The 14,790-nt window shown below is 39.5% G+C and overlaps 1 protein-coding gene across 1 annotated transcript; it reads right to left on the bottom strand.

Moving 5' to 3' along the window:
• Positions 1 to 2,464: 2,464 nt before the first annotated feature.
• On the bottom strand, positions 2,465 to 11,323 carry LOC101860079. The gene is made up of 5 exons (XM_005092666.3): positions 11,078 to 11,323; positions 8,030 to 8,138; positions 7,430 to 7,524; positions 4,224 to 4,422; positions 2,465 to 2,725 (listed from the first exon to the last, which is right to left on the bottom strand). The coding sequence occupies exons 1-5, from the start codon at positions 11,302 to 11,304 to the stop codon at positions 2,606 to 2,608; spliced, it is 750 nt and encodes a 249-aa protein (XP_005092723.3). The 5' UTR covers positions 11,305 to 11,323; the 3' UTR covers positions 2,465 to 2,605.
• Positions 11,324 to 14,790: the final 3,467 nt, after the last annotated feature.

Raw genomic sequence — 14,790 nt, forward strand, 5'->3', positions numbered from 1 at the left:
ATTTATCTTTAAAACTTTTAGTGATCAAGTACCAGGGTACAACCTCGCCAATGGAAGACTTTAAAGAATTTCATAAGCTCCATGAGACTTTCATTGTCTGGAGCGAGACTTTATTTGTTTATTGAGTAAAGACAAGCACGTATAAAAATAACATCAGTTTGTGGCACTGCTCTTTTCCCAGCACTATAAGACTACAACGAAATATCATTAGTATTGGGAACCTTTTTCACAAACTTCCAATGACATACCCAATGATCATAAACTCAATTTTTAGCTCTATGCAACTGCCTGTTTTAAAAAAAAAAGCAGTAAACAGAAGTATGAACATACAACAAAGGCTCAACAGAAATATTTCAAGACAACTGAATAACCCAGACAGCTAGGGTCAAGATCGTCAATACTCCATGTACAATTGTATTAAGACTGAAGTTGCTCGACTAATTGCCATACTCTATTATAAAAATGAGAGCAAACAGGGAGAACCATATCTATTAAAATTAAGTCCACAGAAATACAATATCTTTTAAAATAATAGGCATTAAAAGGGCAACACAGTAATTTCAGCATGCCAAAGTAAAAGCCACATAAAGAGGTAATGTGAATAAACTCTTTTTAAGTATAACTGGGCATGAATACAAGACTGGTGTCTTTGTTGTAGCGGATAGGCGTTACACTGCCGTGCACAGGAGACCTGAGTTCCATTCCGAAGAGGGCAGATTTTTATTTAAAAATCTCCGTCTTTCCGCTGAGTGTTGTACCTGTATCAGCCTGGGTTGACCGTAACAAGCATGGTCAGGCAGGTGTTTAAAATGATTTAAATTGCGCAGATGGCGGTGTAAAAACACCCAGATTTAACTTTTACAAAAACGAATACAAATCCTTATAACACATAATATGCGTACAATTCTTTTGAGACAAAAAACCCAACAGAGCTGGCTTATCCCAGACACCATTGCAGAGAGAGAAGCAAATATCAATTAACACTATTAACAGTAAAGGAGGCAAACTGTGTAAAATTAAAATTAAGTTTTCCTGAAAAGATAGGTGGGGAAACCAATTTCATCATGTATCAATATAGTTTAATTGAAAGTTAACGGTGCAAAAATGATGAATTACCATTTGTGTTCTGGCATGCTTCACCCTCACACACTATTTTCCTTGAATGTAGGTATTTTTTAACTTATTGGGCTTGCGACTGTTTTCGTCAATATACAAGACCAGTGCCTCAACAAGATGCTAGTCTGTCAGTTTTACCACCTTCTAGTTTTTTGGTTTTTTTATAATAGAGGGTTTTATGGCGCTCGCAACTCATAAAGTCATATGAGCGCCAAGGGGTGGGTGTCAACAGAGAAGTCCTTACAGGGAATCAGACTTACTCTGCTCACCTCTCTAGCTTCAACAGCACAAGGTCTTCTTCGACCATCAAGGCACCCCAGAAATAGCAGGTTACAAGAGTGACAAACATACAAAAAAAGTAGAGGAAAATGACAATAGTAAGGATTAGGAAAGAAAAAGCAGCAGTTCCCTGTTGCAGATCAGGCACAGTTATGAGCGTGACATGATGAATCAGCCTATTTTCAATTCTACTGTGCTTGAACGAGAAATGTCCCCCCTTTGGGAATGGTCTAAAGACACTACAGTCAGTGGCACTGCCCCGGGGGGTACCTTCTAGCTTAATTTTAGTAAGAGTTTTAAGGCGCTTATAACAATAAGGTCATATGTAAAATACAGAAGATTAGAGAATGTTACAAGACAGTAACAAACACAGACAAAAAAAGGAGAGATCAGGACGATAGTTGTTTGAAAGGAAAGAAGCAAACCCCACCAGAACTGGAGCACCCACCAACCACCCATCTTTACTACCTTCCTTATGCCAGAAAGAGGTATTTAACACACCTGGATTTCAACCCATGCCTAAAAACTCGAGTCCAGCAGTAAAACAAATAAGTTTTTGCTGACACACAAACACTCTACTTGAAAATTTTAAGTAGCAAACAAAATCAGATTTAGAAATAGATGCAACGCTCATTGTACAAAACCATCAAAGGACTGGGAAATATCAGACTTATTGAAAAATCATCAATGTTAAATTGTAGTTCACAGCAAGGAAGAATAGCACTGGCCATATTTTGCCACAAACAGATTAATAGAAGAGAGCCATTGATAAAACGTAGAATGGTGAGTAGACTACACCATTGCACACATCAACAACTTGCTGCAAAACAAACATCAAAAAGCTAGCATCAATGTACACATGAAGAGACAACAAACAAAGTAAAACATAAGGCACCAGAGCTCCATCCTGTTAGGGTATCCAGAAACAGATGATGGTGAGTACAATTTATAGGACCTTAGTTTAGTTTTAGTAGAGGTTTTACGGCACTCGCAACTGCATAAGTTCATATGAGCCCCAGAAGATTAGAGGTGTTACAAGAGAGTAACAAACATAAAAAAGAAGAAGGGGAGATAAGGACGATAGATCTTTGATAGGAAAGAAGAAGCAAACCACATCAGAGCACCCACCAACCACCCACATTTATAGGACTTCCATCTTCCACTATCACCTAAACATATGTCCAAACTGAGAAATTGGTTGAAAAAACTCTCATGCTCTCTCTTTAACACTGTCCATCCTCTGATGACCGTTCGTTTCTTCACAACTTGAAGCTTTCATGTTGGCATCTATCAATTTTGTTCTGACATCCTTGGAAATGGTTGAAGCCGCCTGGAGAAAAACAATATATAAAATAAAATACAATGGGGTCCACTTATAACGAGTCCTGAAATAAAGAGATGTCAGTTTTAAAGACACTATTCTAAAACCTTGTTTTTTTCCACTTCTTCATCTTTGTAAATAAAATACTGCTAGAGCGTAAACAGACAAACAAGTGAGTCTGTTATAGCGAAATATTGTTGATCCTGTGAACAGCGCGTAGGCCAACTAATATGTAAAACCTCGAAAGTTGAGAAACTTGGTGATCTAGTGAAACAAAGAATGGGAGAGCCCACGTGTGCCAACAATGAAGGCCAGAGCGAATGAGTGGAGAGGGTGTGGCATGCGCAGACAAGCAGAACGCATCTTGTGATAGGCCAGTCAAGTCTAGATTATCTAGGCCTACCATGCCTCTCACTTCTCCGATGCCGGGATGGAGAGGTCACAGTGCTGTGATGGATGGAGCGAATATGTGACCTAGGCAGGGTGTGGTGTGTACCCAATGTGCGCAAGCTGACAGAATGCACTACAGGGTGGGGTGGGGTGGGGTGGGGGACAACACAGGAGGCAAGTTAGCCTAGAGCCCTTTTTTTCTGATTGCCAAAGCTGAGCTGTCAAGAGGTCATGATGAACAAAAGTATCATCAGGGGAGATAACAAAAAAAGAAATAAACAGAACACCAAACTCATAGATTAGGCCTACTTGATTATTTTCCTTGAATTTACTGTTGGATCACTAATAACGTGAATCCTGCTATAACGAACATTTCGCACCAGTCCACTCCCTCTCGTTATTACAGGATTCCACTGTCTCACAGAACGCGGCCAATTTCTTCATGAAAGCATTATAATCTTTCTTTATGTCGGATCTTTTATAATCTTTTCTAAGGCAGCTTCTTTCTGACTCTTCAGTCATTTCATGTTACTTAATGACATAACCTAGAACAAGTACAAGTACGTTTGAGACAAATGCAGTAATCCTACAAAGTGTTACAAAATGTTACTTCCATTATGTGGTGATAGTTCAGCTTGTATCATGCTGGATGGTGGTGCTAGTGACCCTTGTTCAAATCCATAATGCCAAGTTCTTGAACTTTTTGAGTTGTTTGGAGAGTTTTCCTAGCTTTCCACTTACTTGGTTCTATACTATTGGAAACTGATTTCAAAGTCGGAAGACCAGAGCCCTGAAACACCTTAAAGTATTGAATGGATGTAACCTAATTCCATACCACTCCTGTATTTGCTGTAGAGGTTTAAGCAATTGAAGTTGATATATAAAAGGACATAACCCGTTCAGGGCACAAGTCTGTTCATAAAAGGTACAATATCTGGAACACGTAACTTGAACTACTTCAAATCAAGAGGGTATCAAAATTAAATTCGGTTCAACAATTACTGAAAATAAAACAACATTAAAAGAAAATGTCCGATCTCGTATATATATATACTTAGTGTATGAGCACTATGCTAGTTCCAACCAGAAAGTAAACTAGAGGCATAGCTACCCTTACCTCATGCCACTTTGACGTGTCCTCCTGAATCTGTTTGAATGACTGTAGCACTTTGTCATCATACTTCTTACTAGACTCGTTGAGCAGTTTGTTCTGTGACTCCAAAGCAGACAAAACTTTCTGAAGCTGTTGCATTTCCAGTTTGGATATTTCTTGCAAATGGCCTTTGACATCTTCATCTGCATCACCACTAGGGCGCCTGGAAAGAAAAAAAAAGAAAAAAATATATGACAGATTGTAAAAAGAAAGACATGACTATGAATGGACAATAAAGAGGCTCTAGCAAAAACATAAGATTTTTCAAGCACACAGTATTCCACTAATGTGAGTCATTATTAATAAAATTCAACATTGCAAAAATAGAGTTCTATCTCAAAATAATACTTAGTTATTAGTAGCTAAGTTAAATATCATATCATGATAAGACAGAAGTTGACTAATTTACGAGAGAGTGATTTTTAAGAATCGTCTCCCATACAGTCAAACCTCTTTATAACACCCCCCCCCATTATACCACCAGCCCCGCTTACCATCAGCCTTGACTGCTAGTCCCCCCCCCCCCCCGAAAAGGAACACCAACGTGAACATAGTATTTGCACCTTAACATGGCCAACTGTCTGAGCTGTACAGTCCATATTAACTTTTTATTAAGGTAATGTAAATTTGCTCCCCCCCCCTTTGCATACCACCAGCAAATTAGCTGCTTGAGGTACAAACTACACATGGCCGCTGCTTATTCATCTCTTTCCTACACACACCTCTGGGAGCTTACTCTATTTTTAGCACTTGCCGATTAGCTACTGATTAGCATCGATTATGAAAATGCTATGGCTTTTAGTGTAACAAAAAAAAAGGGGGGGGGGGGGGATTTGAAATATTTAAGTTGCCTGGAGAAATTTCTCAGGAATCGCCAGATATAAGCCAGATGACCAAAAAGCTGGCGAGAGCCTATGATGCTTTTATTGTGAGGACTCACGTTTAAGTCTAGATGGCAGATCTAAGGCGGCCGGAGGACTGAATAGAATCGGATTTTTAAAAAACAACAACAAACAAAAAAAATGTATTCCTAAAGGGTCCTTGACACACATAGCCTAGCCTCTGATCCAAATTTCCTTTAATTCGGATTTACGTAAACGTTAGCTCAAGTTGAAAGTGTAATTGGTAGCGATCTGGTTTTTTCCCGAACATGGCAATCATGCAAGACAAATCTACGTGAGGCAAGACTGGCCACACTTTGTCTCTATTGTGCAGTCAAAACTGTGTGGTGCAACTCATTGTCAAATATCTTCTCAACTATCAAACATAGACTCTCCAACTTTTGCACAATGACTTATATCAATTTGTCTCAACAATTGATTATCTTTTTAAAAACACATGAGTACTATATTCTAGAAAATTCCTTAATAAATACTAATAAAACCCCCAGTCGATGGTTTCTAAAGATTTTAAAAGGTTTACATCCTATGACCGGGGACAATAGGACTTTTAAAAGCAAGCCCATCCTGCTTCTTCCAATCATGACACTATGTTTTGATCACCTTTAGTGCAATTAATGGTGCGGAGCAAAACTTTCTCACTGCCAATAGAGTCAAGAATGACCACATCAAACCAAGGAACCTTCCAGCCACAATATCCATGCAACTACCATTCATTCTCACCATCATGCTGCTTCTCATCAGATTAGTTATAAAGTATAAGTAGAAATGTTTTACAATACCACTTGTCATTTATCAGGAGATCGCAATTATGCGTTAGCTAGTTTTACAACTAAAAAGTATCATTGGCGTGCTGTGACGTAGCATTTCATATATATTTATGAAAAAAAAGTTTTTTAAGCTAGTCCCAATTGTTGTGGAAAAATGCGATTAAGTTGAGACAAATTGATGCAAACTGTTGTGCAAAATATGAGTGACATTGATTCCCCTGTTAAAGATATATATTTGAGGATAAAGTTGTGCCACAAATTTTTTTTACGTATTATGGTCTCTACCGGTCTACCACTCGTCAAGATGGCAATAGGTACTGCCCTGTTATATCACTAGCCCCACTGTACCACCAACTACATGCTTGTCCCAAGATAGGCGGTATAATGAGGTCTGACTGTAGGCTACTTGAAGTCCTCTTTCTAAAATTTGACACATTTTACCAGCTATTTTTTTTTTTAGAATCAAAATATTTGACAGAGTTCATTGACAATCCAAAGACTAACTTTGCCTGTAGCCATAATCACCTTTCTTATCTGTACCAGAAAAGCAACCACAATAGAAAAAATGTTTCGAGTCACATATTATATTTTGTCAGAACACACAAACTTGGGGTAGGGTGTGTTTGTCACCCAATTGTGAGGTTACCAACATTAAACAGAAAGGTAATGCCTACTGTCTGAACAGGTTTGATAATTGTCAATAGTTCATTAATATCCAGTTCTAAGGCAGCCTAGCTGAAAATGCTCTTCCTTCAAAAGAACTCACAGGCAAATGACAAATTTTCTTTTGCTCCTCTTTTCTCGAACAAAACACACTAGCCAGGGACTTTCTATAGATAATTCTGCTTTGTTTTTACTCCTTTGAATCTATGTTTCCCCATACTTTTTTTTATTATAGTAGAGGGTTTTACGGCGCTTGCAACTGCATACGGTCATATGAGCGCCAAGGGGTGGGTGTCAACAGAGAAGTCTTTACAGTGAATCAGACTTATTCTGCTCACCTCTCTAGCTTCAACAGCACAAGGTCTGCTTCGACTATAAAGGCACCCCAGATATAGCAAGTCACAAGAGAGTGACAAACATACAAAAGAAGTAGAGGAAAATGACAACAGTAAGGATTAAGAAAAAAAAAAGCAGCAGTTCCCTGTTGCAGATCAGGCACAGTTATGAGCGTGACATTAATCAGCCCATTTGCAATTCTACTGTGCTGGAACGAGAAATGTCCCCCCTTTGGGAATGGCCTAAAGACACTACAGTCAGTGGCACTGCCCCGGGGGGTTTCCCCATACTTTGGAATCTACAATGGCATCATTATCTATATTGTTATCAGAGGTGATAAAAATAGAGGACGTTGCCCAATGTTGTTTATGCTTTATCCCATTCTTTACAGTCAAGGGGCAGATTAAAAAGCATACACAAGGCTCCAATATTGATCAACAGTAAGGAGTCAACGAAAAGGAAAAGCACCATGTAAGCCATCAATTTAAAGATTCAAGCTCACCATATCTTGTCACTGGTTCCTAACTCTTTGAGTGAGTCCAAGTCTGCCAACAGTTGATGGACATTATTTGCACCCAGCTGCATCTCTATTTCCTCCTGTAATAATTTTTTTTTTTTTTAAATCGCATGGAGATAATCATAATGTATCAATCAAGCAGCTTATGAAATTTTGAAATCAGAATAAAAACGAGACATTAATACCCCATCTAAGATATATAATATATAAATAAGTACTATCAAAAGCACTTTTCTTGAAATCAGTCTATCCAAAATTTTGAATATGAAGTCTGACCTTTGAAATTAAAAAAAAATGTGACCTCTACAAAATTATTTTTGAATATAGCTGAATGAGCTTATGAAAGAACATAAAGTATTGGGAATGAGTAACCCCCCCCCCACTGTATTTAGTAAAAGCCCTCTTCAATCAAATAATAAGCTATTCACTTTCTCTGAAGAGCAGCAAATGATACAATATATATAAAGCTGAACATACAAAGTAAAATATACATATATTATATAAATGATATACAAATTCAGAAACTCTATATCACACCCCAGATATCTTTCACATGAACAGACAAGAAAACATTAATCAACTTACCATAATCATGGCTTCCAGCTGAGCCATCATGGATTTATAGAGAGCTAAAACATTTTTACTGTCAGCCCTGTAAACTTGTTGGAAATGTTCTTTGATGTATCCCAAAACTCTGCAAATAAAGAAAAACTAAATGAAGTATGAACGATAAAAGGAAATTGCAGACAACCACATTGAACCTTAGAATATCAAACTAGAGTCAACTCATAGATCTATGTCAATATTGAATACAATGAACAACGTCTGGTGCTAGTTTAGTTGAAGGTCTACCGAGATGTTTCTGGTTTAGTTGACAGTCTATTGTTGGACTGGTCTGACAACTACTTTAGTAAAAACTCTACCAGTTTATATAGGCTTGAGACTTGTGACAAGCATCAGTTTGCATTTTCCGTTTGCATGAATGGGTTGGGTCTGTCATATATGCCAGATCAAAAATGTTTTGGAGGTGCTTGTCAAGGTGCTTTTGAAAAGTCTCCCCTGGTCACTTGCTGTCGCAACTAAGTTGTCAGTCATAATTTTTACCACCACAAATTTGTTTAAAGTATACTAATCGACGCCCTAAAATGAAGCAATCCACCCACCCACACACAACAATAGTGTAATGCCACTGCATTTGGTCTAAATGGCCTCCAGGGCTGCTGTTATTAAGACCAATCAAGTGGAATTAATGCGATAAACTACCCAGATCGCCGTAAACCGAGGTCGACCTGGCGGGACTTACAGTAGACCGCGGAAGCACGGTAGACCGTCAACCAAACCACTAACCAGCACTGAACATTCTCATTCCCCGACCAGATTTTTGCTGCTTGCCTGCCACAGAGGCTACGCACCTTACTAAAGTGATCTTGATATTAGAGCATCAATATAGTAGCATTCATTTTGGCAATACTCATTTTCATTAGCTTTTACAAGCAGAAAACAATTAAATTATACAATCCTCCATGTTTGATTTTGGTAAATGCATCCATCACTGTACAGTATTATTCTGCCATATGTCTTGGCAAGGGATCGTTAGTCTACGACGATGCAAGATGAAAATTCATCAGAATTTAAGTTAGTCCACCTTCCCCCTCAGGTCAGACATAACATTTCAAGCCCTGGGTTTCCATATTGAAGACAGTACAGTTATGCACGGCAAGCTTTGTTCAATAGTACAGAGTGGGGGCCTTGAGCATCGACACAACAAGACACATTGAAGATCCATGCAGACGACGCCCACTCTGTCTGATAGTTCCTTTGTTTGGGTCTCCAGGGCTATCTTTATCCATTTCTTTCTCTTGCCTCGCTGCCTCTTTGTTTTCTTTATGAACTACCGACACATCTTCTGTTACGTTGCCTGTTTGGTACCCAACACACGTTAAATTGGTCTCTTTTTGGCTGGAAGAATGCAAAATTATTTTGGTTGAACTCTTTCCTGAATAGGTCGAGCCCCACAGCAGGTCTTAAATTACTTGTCTTGCCTGAAGGGGAGGGTGGACTAACTTAAATTCTGATGAATATTTATCTTGCATCATAGACTAAATGTATATGATCCCTTGTCAAGACATATAATGGCAAAAAAATACTGTACAGTGATGGATGCCTTTACCAGAATAAAAACGCCACACTGGCCAGTGCCCTCTCAGCTCTAGCTCATGTCCTCAACATCACAACTGAAGAGAAACATCTCACAAAGTAGCACACTCAAATGGAGGTTGATAGTGTTTATAGCATCATTGTGCGATCCCTCAAAAACACCCGCGTACCTTCTAAGCTAATATTTTCAGACTGGCGCTTCAAAGCCCTCGACCATACGAAGTCAAATACCTAGACTATACTTTCTTCAGAAAATATTCATCCAGTTCAAGAATACTCGACCATTCGACCAGAGTGAAAAGTCGGGAACGCAAAAGTGGTTGACATACAAGCGCTCTGCTATTCCTCACAAGGGGACATTCTGTACAAGCTCGCTTTCTGTGATGAGAGGCAAGACATGCCTTAACCCCGCAAACACATACCATCAAGCCCTTGCACTAACACTAACAGAGAAGACTTATCACAAAAAACACCAACATTTACTTTACAGAAAATGAAAACAGTAATTCCCACCAAGAGTAGAAATAGGACTAAGAAAGTGGCGATGGATGGGACACACCTTAAGAAAGCCCAGCGGAAACATCACAAGACAGTCACTGCAGTGGAACCCCCAGGGAGCACGAGGCAGGGGTAGGCCACGGGAAACATGGAGGAGATGCGTGGAAAGGGACATGAGAGAAATGAAGCTCACTTGGAACGAGCTTGGAAGGATGGCTCAGGACAGAGATAAATGGAAGGAGCTTGTATGTGGCCTATACCCTGCCAGGGGTGAAAGGCATTGATGATGATGATGATGATGAAAGATAGAGCGTTATTTTCATCATCGGTTAACACACTCCAGCGGTATTCATGGCGAAAACACACGTTTCCCGGCGCGCGCGCTGTACACCAACAGTACACACTGAGTGACCCCGGCGGCTTGCCCGGCACGTCCGATGTAATCGGTTGCTGATAAGATACGCATCTGGGCACAGACGCAGGATAAGATGAGTTAATATTTTACACATGGCGACACAGCGTTTTATTTAGCACTGGCGTTAATCGCAACGCGGCGTTTTATTTAGCACTGGCGCTAATCACAACGCGGCGTTGCAAATAGGCACTTCCTATTTATTATAATGACTTGAAACACCTCTCCCCCCTTCTCTCTCTCTTTCCCCCTCCTCTCTCTCTTTCTCTCCCCTCTTCTCTCTCTCTCCCTTTCCCCTTCTCTCTCTCTCCCTGTCCGCAGACAAAACTGCATGTTTTCAACTAAAAAAGAGCTCTGGGACGTTTATTTACGCTTGTATCACAGGCCGCCACGCGCCAGCACAAGGAAGTGCGAAAGTCTCGTGCCGACGCGAGATCTATCTAGATCTATAGGGCAATTGAAACATCTTGGTACGGTCTTTCGTTCTACGTTTAATAATCGCCATGTGTGCAAACAGGACCACAATTTCAACTGTACAGGACAGGAGCACCAAATTGTGTACTTACTTCGTCCTCGAAGTCATACGATGAACTGACTTTGTGAGTGCATCTTGCATTTTCGAAGCACTCGCAGAGAGCACCTTTTCGGAGAAATGGCTGTTTGGCTTATCACTGTCATAAGTGCTTGAAAATGAGGGTTCGTCGACAGCCTCTCCGACAGGTATGCAGATGCTAGTGTCAGCTCGGTTTTCGTTTTCGTCTACCTCCATTTTGTCTTTCGCGCCTGGTTGCATTGTGGTGTAGATCAGGATCCAGTTGTAGCAGTCCGAAAAATACTGTTGTTGCTGAGCGCACAGAATTCTACACTTAGTGTAGAATTCTGTGGCTGAGCGTCAACAGTGTCAGTTCAGTCTAAAACAAGATGTAGAAAAAGTACAAATAAGACCCAAAACTTAAGAACGATTAAATTATCACAAACATCCTCCCCCCCCTCCCCCTTCCCCCTCCCCTTCCCCCTCCCCCCTTCCCCCTCCCCTTCCCCCTCCCCTTCCCCCTCCCCCCTCCCCCCCACACACTTTTTTTACAATTTAAAAATTGCTTTCAAAGTATTAAAACAAAACCAACTTTATGGCGCCATGTCTGATGTTTTACATCGGAATTCTTGATTCAAAGTAAAATTTTTGGTGCCGCATGTAAAAGAAATAAATTAAGAAGAAAAAGCAACCAGGAGAAAATCTCTCACTTCAGCTTAGATATATCGATCACGTGATTAAATGTATGCCTCTGCACAAACGCATTCCTTCCTCGAGAGAAAGCATCTAATCTCAGGGCCTTGCTGGTTCACTTCAGAAAGCCCCGCCAAGATCACATCAAGATGTGTTCTGTGCATAATACTATGAATACTTGGTATTAATTTTAACCGGGAAAAATTATAATTGTAACAATAAAAGTAATCATTTCTAAAGCTTAGTCATCATCATCATGATAATCATGATCATGATCATGATCATGATCATCATCATCATCATGATCATCATCATGATCATCATCATCATCATCATCATCATCATCATCATCATCATCATCATCATCATCTTCACCATCATCAGAGCTTGCAGGTGTGCATGTCAAATGGCAGGGCTTTCTGAAGAGAACCAGCAAGGCCCTGAGATTAGATGCTTTCACCCCAGAAGCAGAGAATCGATGGCCGATCAATATGGTGAGAGCTTGTCCATGGGAGACCCATGCTGCCGAAATCGAAATTCAGACAGAACTGAGAGGAGTAAAAGGAAAGGGTGGTGATCCTGCAGATTGGTGCGGATGTGACAATTTTCACCAATGGATTGGCTGTCGCAGGATACAACGAAGGTGGAGCAGCAGCAGGGGTGATAATGAATAATGAACCACCACGAACAGAAATTATAAAAACTAAAGGTGCATTCCTTACATCATCTTATGACGAGGAATGCCAGGCAATGATGTCTGCTGCACAATAGATTGCTGACAATTGCCACGGCAGAACCAATGTGCTGATCTTGACTGACAGTCAGTCCTTCTGCAAGGGACTGCTAGGCAACAGCTCGGACAGGAATGATTTGCGCCGCAAGTTCAGTGAAGCCACAGTCACAATAAAAAGCCAGTGGATTCCAAGCCATGTTGGAATAGAAGAAAATGAGGCAGCAGACCAAGCCGCTAATGAAGCCAGAGAGATTGAAGGAGACAGACGACCAACAACATACAGAGGAGTCTTTCCAATGATCAAGAGGGAAATCAGAGACCCACCATGTACAGCTAAGTACCTGCACCTGGAAGATGTGTGTTCTGGGTACTCCTATAAGCGGGAACAAAAATCTATCACATGTCGCTGGGACCAGGTTGAGCTAGCGAGACTGCGGTCGGACCATCATTGAGGCTCTTTAAATTTGCGGCTCCATTGTCAATATGCCTAGCGGTACCTCCACTTGTCCAAATAACTCCATTCGAATTGCCATTGTTCTTGGACATTCAAACATATGTTTGACCTCCTCCTTTTCATGGCCCCATCTTCGGCAACGCGGGCTGAGCTCTTCATTTACAAAGTTCTTATAGCATCTCAAGCTCTAATGATGGCCCGACCGCAGTCTCTGATGATGATGATGATGATGATGATGATGATGATGATGATGATGATGATGATGATTATGATGATGATGATGATCATGATGATGATCATCATGATGATGATGATGATGATCATGACGATGATCAGATATTTGTACTAAAGAAAAAGAAGAGGGATCATATTACATTTGTACTCCCATGTTAAGAACGTTGCACTGGCTCCCTGTGTCAGGTAGAAGGTAATATAAAATTGCAATAATATGTCATAAATGTGTCAATACCAAAGCCTCCTCATATCTTATAGTGATCTCATCCAGATTGATGCTCCATCTAATAGATCACTGAGATCAGGCGATCAGTATATTTTAAGAGTTCCCAGAAGAGGAGGTAGAAAATTAGCTGAAAGATCGTTTGCCTACGCTTGCTCCATCAGTTCGGAACCCTCTTCCCCAACCTTCAAACATACAATATCTGAGTCTAACTTTAAAACATCTTTAGTAATTAAGACAAATTTAAATAAATTAGTGAATTCATGTTCTGTATAATGTTATGTAAATGACTAGGTATCCATTTATGTATTTTGTTAATCAGCGAATTGCATTTTGTATATCATTTTATTATGTTATATTTGTATTTGCTAATTTCGTAACGATGTGAAAGCAGGCGCGTGTGATAAGCAAGTAGGCGCGCGTGCACGTGTGAATATTGTTTGTACATGCATATATGTAAAGCGCCAAAGGTGTGTTCACTCGGGAGTGGTTGCTGTAGAAATGATCTACATTATTATTATTATTATTATTATTATTATTATTATTATTATTTATTATTATTATTATTATTATTATTATTATTATTATTATTATTATTATTATTATTATAGATGATGATGATGGTGATGGCGATGACGATGATGATGATGATGATGATGATGATGATGATGATGATGATGATGATGATGATGGTATACGTGGAGGTTAAAAGCACACTTAACGAAACCGTTTGAATGTCATCAGTAACTTCACTAACGCATTTTGTAAAAATTTACCTCTGCTCCTTGTTTAGTCTCATTCATAGCTGCTACTATGGAGATAAAGCGGATAACGTGAGTCTAGTCTGAAGAGCCCTTAATTTCTTTTCTTGTAAATGGAAGGCACATTTTCTAAAGAGGAAAAAAAAAAGAATTAAGTCGTCTTAATTAAACCTATGACTTATTTTGAAAAGAAAACCGAGACAAAGTTTTGAGATAAAATGCATGTGTTGTGTTACATACAATTGATATTACTGTAATTTTATTTAGAGCAAAAGGCAACACGGCAGAAACTTTTATTTAAAAAAAAAACCATGAAGGAAATAGCACCCCAACTCTCGTCGATTATTGGAAAGCGCGCATTTCAGATTTAAAATTCCTGTATTGTTTCTGCATTTAGTAGAGACTAAAACATAGAATGCCAGGTTGGCTACAGTAAAGGTATCTAAAGCTGTTTTATTTATACGATTGAAAAAGATAATGTCCTAATCACTCTTTAAAAAATATTTCTAACTTATATAAACATTTAATAGAGGCAATAACTTTAAGGCTGCAGCAAGAAAAAATGTTTAAAGTTACATTGTTTATCTATCTGACGCCATAAACTTACATTTCCTGTGCGTCCTGGCTAATCTGCGCCAACAGGTAGGCC

This window comes from Aplysia californica, unplaced genomic scaffold, assembly GCF_000002075.1.
Source record: "Aplysia californica isolate F4 #8 unplaced genomic scaffold, AplCal3.0 scaffold00050, whole genome shotgun sequence".
Taxonomy (NCBI): domain Eukaryota; kingdom Metazoa; phylum Mollusca; class Gastropoda; order Aplysiida; family Aplysiidae; genus Aplysia; species Aplysia californica.

Coding starts and splice junctions, on each gene's coding strand:
- LOC101860079 (XM_005092666.3), bottom strand. CDS start 11,304: ATGCAACCAGGCGCGAAAGACAAAATGGAGGTAGACGAAAACGAAAAC. Junction 8,139..11,077: donor CGTATGACTTCGAGGACGAA/GTAAGTACACAA, acceptor CTTTATTTGCAG/AGTTTTGGGATACATCAAAG. Junction 2,726..4,223: donor ACACGTCAAAGTGGCATGAG/GTAAGGGTAGCT, acceptor GTTTTTCTCCAG/GCGGCTTCAACCATTTCCAA.